The sequence below is a fragment of the Sceloporus occidentalis genome, unplaced genomic scaffold (assembly GCF_023333645.1).
Source record: "Sceloporus occidentalis isolate IW3139 unplaced genomic scaffold, rSceOcc1.0.p SCAF_63, whole genome shotgun sequence".
Lineage (NCBI taxonomy): Eukaryota > Metazoa > Chordata > Lepidosauria > Squamata > Phrynosomatidae > Sceloporus > Sceloporus occidentalis.
Genome location: NW_028317043.1, coordinates 2,461,036 through 2,473,098, shown reverse-complemented (window position 1 = coordinate 2,473,098; position 12,063 = coordinate 2,461,036). Strand labels below are relative to the sequence as shown.

Below are 12,063 nucleotides of genomic sequence, written 5' to 3'. Positions count from 1 at the left end.
CTTTACGACGCAGGGTTTGAGATCAGCTTTAAAAGCTAGTTTTAGTAAAGCCTAGTTAGGACGGCACACAAAATGTTTAGTGGAGTGAGTGCGAGGCGTGCAGGAAAGAACACATACGCTGACGGGAGACACCGGACCAGGGTTTACAGAGGTCACAGCGGGCCAGCAATGGGAAGGTTTGTTCCAGGCGGACAGCAGCGACAGGAGCAGCACAGGGATCGAACAACGTGAGCAGAGAGACTTCATATGGAAATGGAAGAAAACAATGCAAAGCTTACACAAGACGACAAACACGCGATATATAAAGCAGACAGGTCGATATACATGATATAGCGCGCCCTCCGTGCAGGGAGACTTTGGGGGAGCGACGGAGCGCATGGTTTTTGGAAATTGAAATTGTCTTGGTTTTCATCTTTAGGTCATCATCAGGTGTGAGCAGTAAATTCAAATCCAGAGAGCAAGATATACTAGACTTATTGTTAGAATTCTACAGACCAAAGTAAATAAAAGCAAAATGTGATCTGCATGAGTGTGTTTGTCCATCTGCAGGCCCGTGGGCCGCGTACCCCCAATCATCGGTTAAAAAGGTTTCCTGTACTCCATCATTGTCCAACAATCTAGACTGGGGATCCACAGCCTGTTGGACAATGATGTTCAAAAAAAGGGGTATAATACATTTAAATTATTATTATTATTATTTACTTAGAGGGACATCCTAGCAAGATTGTGATCTATAAAGAAAAGTGCAACAATATATGTAATCATACACATTCAGGGCTTTCCATTTATTGATCAGAGCCGGTCAAGATCATCCTTTTTTTCATTCTCCCTTTCCTTTTTTTATTATTTCTTCGAACTTTCCCCTTGTCTCTCCTACTGTTCCATCAACTCACCAATAGTCACACATGTGCTTCAGATGAAGAACAATGAGATGCAACGGCGTCTAGCTTTATATATATTATGATGCATCTATTTATATTATATTCTTGCATAATAAAATGTGTAAATGTCAGAAAAACCACAAAGACATGGGAGAAAGAAAAAAAAACTTGTGAACAATGTATTTATTGTGTACACACCAGCACATCGAATGGAGGATTAATAATTGGCCAAATGGGAAGCTTGCCTATGGGGGGCTTTAGTATGTGGGACCCCTGCCCTAGTCTGTCATGGAATAGCAAAAACATAGGATAAACCAGCCTGATTGAGCTAGAAAAGCACGCTGGCTACAAGAGATTATTCTTATAATATATTGGAGGTGGTGCATTCATAACACACCCCGACACATACACATTAAAGATGTTACGTTATATCAGGACATGCAGAACTCTAAAATAAAATGCTATTATGTTCTAAATCAATGAAATCCTTACATCGACTTTGCCTTTGTAGCAAACGAGTTTTTGAGAACAGTTGGCCCATAAAATATTTAACTGGCATGTATTAAAGAACAGACCTTTCTAGCCCGGCAGTTATCTCCACAAGAACTACAAACCACCCCCCCCCCCTCTACGAAAACGCAGCGGGAAAAGAGTGAAACGCCATTAAAAAAAAAAATATATATATATTATCTATATAATGCTGCCTTACCCAGCTGGCTCCGGTGGTCTGTAACAATAACGAGGAGCTTTGCAGCACAGCCCAAGATGAAGTCCAGTTCTTCCTGCAAACAGAATAAACATCTCAATAACCGGCCGAGAAATGAAGAATACGAGCGTCTCACACGCGTATACATTACGGATTACAGATTGATCGTTAAAGAGACAGCACTTGCCTAAGTTTCTTCCCATTCTCTGTGATTTTGGTTACGTTTAATACACCGTACTTTTCTTGATCCTGCAAAAGACGCGACAGATTACATGCTGCGGATGCTGAAAGAAAGTGCAGCACTTTGAACGGGGGGGGGGGGGTATTAATATTCTTAGGGTCTTCTGCGATGAAACGGAAACTTTGTATTAGTTAACGAAATCTGGTCCGGTCGTTGCTGAACTCGATCCCTAAACACAGCGCGTGGTTTTAACATCCGCTTTCCACTAAGTGGAAAATAGTTAAAAACGGGCAAGAATAAAAAGACAGAAGTTCTACCGCAAGCCGTCCTTCTTAAAAGGACGTCTCGGAGCTGGCAAGGGTTGCCTTTTCTCTCTTTAGTACGTCTGATCTTATGAGAAGGATGAAGCTCTCCCTCTTCCATACGAGGGTCCTTTATTACGGCCCCCTTAGGTGTCAGGGTGCATATGGGGCCGCCGGGGAGAAAGCACTGGGAACTTGAGAAATACACCCCATACAACCAAAAAAGCAATGTTTGAGCAAAATATTTTTTTATCCTAATAAAGCTGAAAGGGTATCACGGCTCCTTTAACTAATAGAGAGTCATTTCTGGACGCCCCGTCCGATGCATTAATGTGAAGCGGAATGTGTGTCGCATATTAAAATATGATGAATGTTAATACCTAACAGGGCTAAAATAGCACAGAACAATGGGGAGGGATAAGTGGATCGGTTCACATATTGCTCATTGTGGATTCTGATGCTATAGATAAGAAGAGATATAAAGTTGGCATGCGGATCGGTCACATAACAGCGTTAATAAAACCAACACAAGTCATCTGCTGCGGTTTACTAACAGTGGAAAGGTGCTTTGGAGATGAAGGCGACGTCTCGATGTCAGGGAAGATGGGTTTAGAGGCAGTCGTGGAGTCCTGTGAAATGAGAACAGATTTACACGTTTAGATAAAATTCAGGTTTCAGGGATCCCAAAGACGGCTTCCAGGTGTATCATTGGGAATGATGGGATGAAAATATTAGTCTGGATTGGAATTCAAGCTGTGATATATGCGCCAAAGCAAAAAAAACAGATAAATTACACAAAAGATGAATCCCCCCCATGAGATACGGCCCTGAAAAAGGAAACCTGTATAGATACACGGGGACGTGGTTACGGCTCTCTTCCCTCTCGATGTCAGCAGATCCTCGGTAAGTTAAAAAATGCGTTCACATCTCCCTCTCCTTTATGGTTTAGAAGTATCGGGACCTCTACGGGGCAAATTAATTTGAGAGCGGATAAGGAAGCATTCGGCCCATCGAACCTGCCCCGTATACTCTGCCTATCGCCTGTATTCCTTTGCAGTAACGCCGCTGTGTTTGCTGGAACCGGACCTTTAATAAGCAGGAATTTCATGAAATTATGACAGTTTCCGTGTAGCAGTGCAAGAAACAGTTACAACTCGCCATAGATTGTAAGCTCACGAGAGCAGGGCCTGTTAACGCTGTCGCCAATTGAAATCGTCTGTTAAAGATTTTCACCGCTGCCTATTGAAACAGCGCTACGGAATGTGTCGGTGCTATAACAGTAAACGTAATCCCTTATCCTTGTAAAATCTATCCATGAACGCTCTGAAGATCCCTAGAGAACACGTTCCTAATTCAGAGAGTATCTCATGTCGGGAAATTCGGTGGGAAGGAAATCATCGCACTGTTAACATTTCAAAAGCAAATTAAAAATGTTACTTTTTGTTAAAAAAAGAAAAAAAAAATTCAAAAGTAACTCCAATCAAACCAGATCACTTCAAACGCAAGAACACAAATCTTTATATATTTTCTGATGAAACTTCCGACTATGACGCAGGACCACAATTCTCTGTTCTTTTGGGGTTTCATCAGAAAATAGATAAAATATCAATTGTCAAATATAGCGCGGGTCAATTAATAACATATACTTCAAAATGGTTTTATATGTTATTGAAACAATTCCCAGCAGTTAATTTGTTAAAGACCCCAACTCTCTCCCTCCCCACTCAAAAAAAACCGCAACAGGCAAATTAATCCAAGAAAAGAGATTTTCTGATAATAACAGACAGTGGTGAATGTGACGTTCTCCTTATCACACCTCAAACTGTAGGTTATGCTTTTTAGGCATGAGGGGAAATAAGTTATCCGCTATAATATATGCTAGAAAATGTTTGGGGTTCAGTCAATAAAGAAGGAGCTTGCAACCCGGGTAAGAATGATAAAGGACCAACCTTGGCGAGAAGGGCTGCGCCAACCCTGCGTAATGAATAGATGAAAGGGTGAAGAGACTTTCAAAGCATCTCCCTGATTTCACTATACATTATGCAGGGCCCAACATGATGTATTGGGAAATTGGTGCGCTGAAACGACACTCCTCCTGCAAACTCCTGCTTAAGTGAATAAACCCCTTTTGGCTCGCTGAACTCAAGCTCCACGCCAAGCCGGAAGGCCGTGAACGATATATCTATTCAGAGATACGTCCCCCTCCCAGTACACCTCATCGATCTGTTATTATGAATCCTTTTCTTGTCGGTGACAGGCAGACGTTGTCAGATTCGCTGAAATAAGGATTTGCGGAATGCCGGTCTGTCTCGGCGAGCGAGCGAGCGGCTCGTATACTAACTTTTTCTGAATAAGGTGGAATCAAATAACCGGGATTAGGTACGGCGTACGAGGAGGAATTGCGCTTTTGCTTGAAACGTGACTGTAAAAATACAATACGTACCCGTTAACGGCTTTAACATGAAACGCGCACAAATTACACAGGAAAGCGGTATTTCACCCTTTCAGTGCCAGCGGGGCATATAAACTACTCAATGCACTAAGGGTCAGGGAAACTGTGTAATTTAATCTTGTCCACTAAGTGACTTCACTTAGTCGCCACAAGTTAAAAAAAAAAGAATTGTTGATGATGTAATAGATTTAAATATTCTACCCAAGGCTTTACGGCCTTTTAAATTGGAGTTGGCTAAACATTAGACCATTAATATGCTTTATGGAATCAACTACCGGTGGATCTATTGGTACTTAAAAATAAATTCATTGGAGAAAACAATGGCGGTGAAAACCAAACTTAAGACTTATTCGGTCCATCTAGTCCGCCATTTTGTTTTATCTACCATGATATTCTTTGTTAAATTCTATGTAAGCGAAAAGGTCCAGTTAGGAGTTTGGGATCAGACTATAGGGAAGGACATTCGGTGCGGCTTTAGGTTTTGGAGGGACAATCACTGGAAAGCCTAGGGCCGTCATGATGAGTGAATCTCTACGCACCTTGTCATTGGAATCTAGAAGATATGTGCTGTGTCTCCACTTCGTCAAAACGATGGGTTCTTGAAGCTTTCTATCAAGACTCCGGCTTTTTGTGATCTCTCTCTGAGGCTGTAGCGATGCGTTATACTGCAGAGGGGGGTAAAGTTACAAAAACGGTAAATTTAGAAAAGCCTGTTATATACGGCTGGAAGGCAATTAATAATAAGAAGAAGGCAGTCATTCCATGTCTAGAAGTGCAAAGCATATAGAAGAGCACCAACCCATATACACATTACTCGACACCCACACTACCTGCGCTCGGTCATATTAACACACAACTCATTTTTGATTATGTACCCAATGCAACCTTTATCAACTTCCGATGCGGCTTTCAGGTAGGAGAAGCTATTGCGATTTCCCCAGAATGGGGCTAAAAGAATTTGCCACTTGAGAATACGTTTGTTTATTGACCGCTTTTAAACGATTCCTTCAAAGAAACAGTGAAAGAACGACTAAAAGCCGGGAACTGACCCCGCCGCTCAAAATATTAACCCCTTAATAGCCAACCACAAAGATTATTTTGTAGCGACTTGCCAACGGTGGTAACCGGGTGGTTCTAATGACACCCCTTACGAAAAAAGACGCATACGTTTTGCTAAGATTTTATATTTAGTATTCACGTAGGGATTTAAACTACAATATACTAGCAAGAAAATCAGCAGTGCTCAGATATCATTCGATCAGAGTTGCATATGGAAAGATCAGCTCCAGACTGTGTGACCCTAAAAATCAGCCCCTTCATCCTGAGACGGGAGTAAAAAAAAAAACCCTGTGTTTTAGGGTAAAGACATCAGCGTTCCCAGAAATAGCCATAAATCATTATACGATTCACACCGGAATGTACGAGTTTCAGCGACAAGTTCCGCATCTCCTTTATTAGCGTTATATTACTATATAGCGCCATTGTTCCTTTGAGTCGCTCGTACAGTAACACGTGCCACAAACATTAACAGGAAACGCTCGTAACAAAGCAAAGCATTCATTCCAAAGAGAATAAATCATCTTTTATTACCTTTGGCAACTCCCACTCCGAGCGCAGTCCATCCGCGCTGTAATAATACGGTCTACCTTGTTCATCCACGTGTTTTATCCACTGCAACAAGAAACGCTCATATATATTAACCGTGCGGACACACAAGTGTACAGATAAATTGCATCGCTTCGTTTTTTGCGCACGTGAACTACATCAGATCCTGCGAATATAATATATTAATATTTAAACATTTCTTATCAATCGTATACATAACAGGGCTTATATTACCCACTTTCTAAATTTGAAAAAACATAACCGCGATGAAGCACAAAAAAATAAAATGTAAAAAAGGCGAAGAAAAAAACCCCCTACATTTGCCAGAAACAATGAAACGCCAGGATAATCTACTCATTAGTGCACCAATAAACACACACAGGAGGATTAAAAGGAAGACGTAACTACGCGGGCGTAGAAAGATTTGCACTTAAATCCTTCTAATCTTTTAGCCCCGATCTCAAGTTACATCACTGCAGACTTTAACTTACAACTCATAGCCTTCACATCGTGCTTCTGACAATTTAAAAAACACCGCCACGCCGAGCTACAGTTGGATACGTGGCTGGCCAAGTCGATTACTTTTGGTAACGTTAAGGCGTACAACCCTCTTATGTGTGCCTAACCTGCAATGTGTACCGCCACAGGTGATAACGAATACATCCATTACATACATTTACTACAAAGGTGGGGCTTAAAAAAAAAAAAAAGCATATATTATATATATATATATATATATATATATATATATATATATATATATATATATATATATATATATATTATATTGGAAAACAGGACACAAAGTAGAGCATCACACAACAATTTTGACATGTTCAAACCCTGCTCAAATGAGCTTACAATCTAGAAATATATATATATCTTTCACACTCTATGTTATTGTGGTGTTGAAAAGCGTACACATACACATTTGCCTCCGTATACCTTTTCATTAGTTTGATCATTGATAAAGAAGGTATGGCCATGTTGATCCAGTTCTTCTGACCAGCCCCTCGGAGGAGACCCACACTGACTATCAGACTGGTTGTCAAAAGTGCTGTGGGAATGTTCTTCTGACGGAATTTGCTAGAAAGAGAGAGTTTGAAAAGAGCGATTATGCAAAGAAAGGGTTTGATCGAAGCCAGCAAAGAATCGTCGTTACAAAGATAATTATATAGGAATAGAACAGAAGAGAATAAGAACAGGTCTCGGAGAGCGCGTCTAGAGACCGAACATTCACAAAGTGATCACGCTTAAAATGAAGCCACGTTTCCATAATCCTGCGGGGACGAGCCTTGTGTATGTAATGATATGCCCGACACACACACACACACACACACACACACACACACACACACACACACACACACACACACACACACACACACACACACACACACACACACACACACACACACACACACACACACACACACACACACACACACACACACACACACACACACACACACACACACACACACCATATAAAACATCCAAGAACTCAGAAGCTCCATCTCCAGATGCCAGGAAGAGACCTCCTCTGTTTTAAAAGTGACAGCTACCCAAGTTTGAAGCTGTTGACATACGCATGGGATGTTTGTCAGTGTTTGATGAGAGAGATCAGCAGAGGGAGAGCAGAACGCAAACATTGCCATAACCTGCCGAGCAAAAGCAGCGTGCGACCATCAACCGCAGCGCACCGCGGCAGGCTTCTCGCTGCTCTCGCTCACGGCCCCTGGTTTTGCTTGTAACAGATATGATAAATCGGGTTAATATCGCCTCTTATCAGCTGAGGGTCTCTCCGTGCAGAGGTTTTAGGAGGTTTAGTTGCCCTGTTTTTACGTGAAAGACGGGCCGCAAGAACGCGGCTATCAGAAGTGCCTTGGGGCAAAGACACAGGCGGCTTGGCTGGCAGATGGCAACCCTGCTGGAGTATCTATACATACAAATAAAATATTCATGACGGAGCTCTCACAGACCCGTCTACAGAGGGCAAACACTTTAACTCATAGAGATATTTCACTTTGCCCTTCAGATTCAGATCACACACACTGCAAATATTAATGTGCCAATAACTTTGCTGACGGTCACGGTTCTATTAATAAATATCAGCAGAATGGAAATGTTTGTCTCCGTGAACTAATAGCACATATAACACTGCGTAATGTAACAACAAACACGGCAATGACAATGTACGCCATTCTATATAGAGGAGAAACATATGTACCGTATTGGCTCGAATATAGTTTTTAAAGTGGGGGTGCGGCCTATATTCGGGGTCTAGCGCCCGACTGCATCCGCGCCGGGCAGGCAGCGGGGTTAGGATACTACATCCTACTCTCCGATACGCTCAGACAGCCTCCCCTGCCAGCACTTCCCACGGGGGGGGGGGGGTGCTGGCACCGGAAGTTGTATACGCGTATTGCGTAGATGTCCCCCGCCGGCCCCACGGGACACCCGGGAGTCTGCTCCGGTAAGTGAGGAGGACAGTGGTAGCATATCTCGGGCAGGGAGGAGGACAGTGGTAGCATATCTCGGAGGGGGGGGGGGGGGAGACGGGACGACAGTGGCAGCATATCTCGGGGGGGGGGGGGGGGAAGAGAGAGTGGCAGCATATCTCGCTTTTTTTTCTTTAAAAAAAGCACCAAACTTTTAGGGGGCGGCCTATATACGGGGGCGGTCTATATCCGAGCCAATACGGTATGTGTACCTCCCCCTCTCCGAGTCATGCTAAGAAAAAGGGATTACCGTATTTCCCCAAGTATAAGACACACCTTAATTTTAGGGCCCGAAATGTAAAAAAAAAAAATATATTACATAAAGTTATTGTACTGGCTGCCTGGGCATGATATGAGTGCGATTGATGTTCGCTGCTAGCAATCACACTCCTATCATGCTCAGGCAGCCAGTACATGCACATCACTTTCAGCCTCCCTGTGCCCCCTACACACGGATCCATGCGCGCGCGCGCACACACACACACACCTAAACTGCAGATCTTCTGGTGCCGCTCGCAGACTTCCGTGGGGGGCGCTGTTTCCCTCTGCGTTGCTTGAACTGGAACGGAGCGGAGTCATGTGATGCGATGTGCATTCACGTGAATCCACTGGGTTCCTGTGTCGCCTTGACGGAACAAGAGACGCTGCTGAACAACACAGAGGTAAGCAGCAGGTCCCCTTTCAAAAAAAAAAAATAAAAAAAAATCTACCATCACTCTATGAGGTGCACCCAGTTTTTAGACCCCAAATTTTTCTAAAAAAGGTGCGTCTTATACATGGGGAAATACGGTATGTGGCAGGATTTCCAAATGTGAAGTAAACACTTCCTTTGGGAGAAGCTGCAGCAAACCACCCCCTCCGCGGTCCTATTTTCATGTCACTTTTGGCAGCTTAAAGCCCATGTGCGAGGTTGAGGACTCTCTCGGAGTATACCGTACGTGTGCTTTGGTGAGAAGGACGTGAAGAAAGCCCTGCTTTCAAGGGGACACTTGGCTATCGTGTGCTTTAAACTGTCCCTTTAACTGACCCATTCGGTCAACTTAACTAAAGTCAATTGCCCCACAGCCGGCACTTCCAAAAGAAAATGGACAACATTTGTAAACCGTAATTTTAGTTCAGTGCTGCGCAGCTATTTAATAACACCGTTACCAGCTTATATGTCTCCAAATATTCCACCTGCTAAGATTACAATCTGCCATCGTGAAACGGGTGATGCAAAGTACCTGGCAGGTCTCGTAGCGTGCATCACGTCACCCCGATACATGCCCCTACACCGGATTCATGAAGGCTGCCCTGCAAAAGCCTAGGTGTGGGTTCTAGTGGCTGCTGTGGTGATCCGGCGCATGCCAAGTCCTGCCCGGCATATACCTTTCCAAGATGTATTTTGCCCCACCGAAGCACAATTTCATTTTAACGGACATATTTAATCGAAGGACACGGAGAGAGCCGTGGCGCAGGTATACACGCACACACACCGCTGCTGGAGAATGACGGAACACAGACAGCGGGAACGGTTTGGTCCATACCTCGTGATCCGCTTGATTAAAGGATTCCCCCCGATTTGGTTCTTTTGTGCCACGAGGCGGCTTCCACGTTCTTTCTTGCGTCGCTTTATTAAAGTAGTAAAAACGGCCAGTGTTATCTCTATGGGTCTCCCAGTCCCCGGACACCTGGACCGGCGGGGCGCTCGGGTGAGGGGGGAGAGCAGATTGAGAGATTTTCAGTTCTTGTAAGTTTGCGTACACGGGAGAATCTGATCTCGCAGGTGCAGGAGAAACGGAAAACTGAAGAAACGGAAAAGAAGAAGAAAGAAGGTTATAAACCACAGCCGGTTTCGGATTACGCCGTTCAGGCCACATATTCTGGATACGTGGCCAAAATTTCCAAAAAGTATAATGGAAACTTGATTATGATTAATTAATTTTACTATGAAGACAATATAACCCAGATCTGTTATATCAAGAAGGAAGAAAACCACTTTAAAGTATAAATTTATAACATATAGATACATAAAGGTAGACGAGGGTTCATTAGGAACAGAAGCCCAAAAGTGTTCAAAGTAGTAAAATGACTTAAAAAGAACAGGCAGCCACAAGTAGGAAGAAGATTTAAACGGTGAAAGAAAACCAGGAGTATTAAGATGAGACCATCACCCACTCAACTTAATACATTATCCCCTTGAGGTGTGTCTCCATGCGCAGACAAGGGCGGATTTAAATTCTTACACCCATTAACATTACTGTCCAAAAGTTTGGGGTCACCATTTTCATGGGGGGGGGCATTTCTAGCTGTAACAATTGCAAAAGGCTTTTCTGATGATCAATTAGCCTTTTAAACTTAAACTTGGATCAGCAAACTCAGTGTACCATCAGAACAAAGGAGTGATAAAGGGCCATCAGAACACAGGAGTGATGGGAGTGATTAAGGGCCATTGGAACACAGGAGTGATAAAGGGCCATCAGAACACAGGAGTGATGGGAGTGATAAGGGCCATCAGAACACAGGAGTGATGGGAGTGATAAGGGCCATCAGAACACAGGAGTGATGGGAGTGATAAGGGCCATCAGAACACAGGAGTGATGGGAGTGATAAGGGGCCATCAGAACACAGGAGTGATGGGAGTGATAAAGTGCCATCGGAACACAGGAGTGATAAAGGGCCTCTGTGCGTCTATGAAGATATTCCATTAAAAATCACCCGTTTGCGGCTACAATAGTCATTTACAACATTAACCCCGTCTGTGCTGGATTTCTGATCCATTTCATGTTATTTTAATGGACAAAATTTTCAAGTGAACAATAGTGTATATCATATTAATAAACTTCATTTGACCATATGTTTATTATCCTATTTACCAGGTTTAAGCCATTTTCTTACAACAAACGGCTAGTTCATATTTGTACTCGGGGTTGCCAAAGGTTTGTGGATCCTGACTCTGGATACGGCGTTCTAAATCAGAACACATATTAAAAAACACAATTCCAGCCATCGTAATCCAGCAGGTGTCACCACAGAACATTTTATTCCAAGCACTAGGAAGAGCCTCACTTTCTATGCAACAATCCACGTGGACGACGTTTCAACAGAACATGAATACTTTACTTGAATCAATAAAGCAGGAGTGTAAATACCGAATCGAGTTTCAGGCAGATCGGATTGCAGTTCCAGAAGCCAGTCGTTACATTTATTTATAGAGCGGATTCCGTAGCACTATCACAATAGCAGGACGGTGAAAATTAACAATAACATTAAAATATATAAATATACAATCCGACTATAAGATTAAATGTTAAGGCGCGCTGGTACAGAAGGGGACGAGTTCTTGCTTTAAACGCAGTTCTAACATTCACTTCGGGTTTCAACAAACGTATTTAACGTTACATCGAGGCAGAACAAGCGGTCGGTAACGGTCGCGTTCGGTGTATATTTCATTTG

At 43.1% G+C, this 12,063-nt stretch overlaps 1 protein-coding gene across 1 annotated transcript in view; it reads right to left on the bottom strand.

Annotated features, from left to right (window-relative positions):
* Positions 1-12,063, bottom strand: part of LOC149287182 (rho GTPase-activating protein 12-like) — a 38,136-nt gene that overhangs the window by 8,118 nt on the left and 17,955 nt on the right. The window contains exons 2-8 of the mRNA XM_089493177.1: positions 10,155-10,412; positions 7,073-7,213; positions 6,113-6,193; positions 5,062-5,187; positions 2,625-2,699; positions 1,771-1,836; positions 1,591-1,659 (exon numbers count right to left, since the gene is read on the bottom strand). Of these exons, the coding sequence (XP_089349303.1) occupies positions 1,591-1,659; positions 1,771-1,836; positions 2,625-2,699; positions 5,062-5,187; positions 6,113-6,193; positions 7,073-7,213; positions 10,155-10,412 (816 nt within the window). The remainder of the gene's footprint in view (positions 1-1,590; positions 1,660-1,770; positions 1,837-2,624; positions 2,700-5,061; positions 5,188-6,112; positions 6,194-7,072; positions 7,214-10,154; positions 10,413-12,063) is intronic.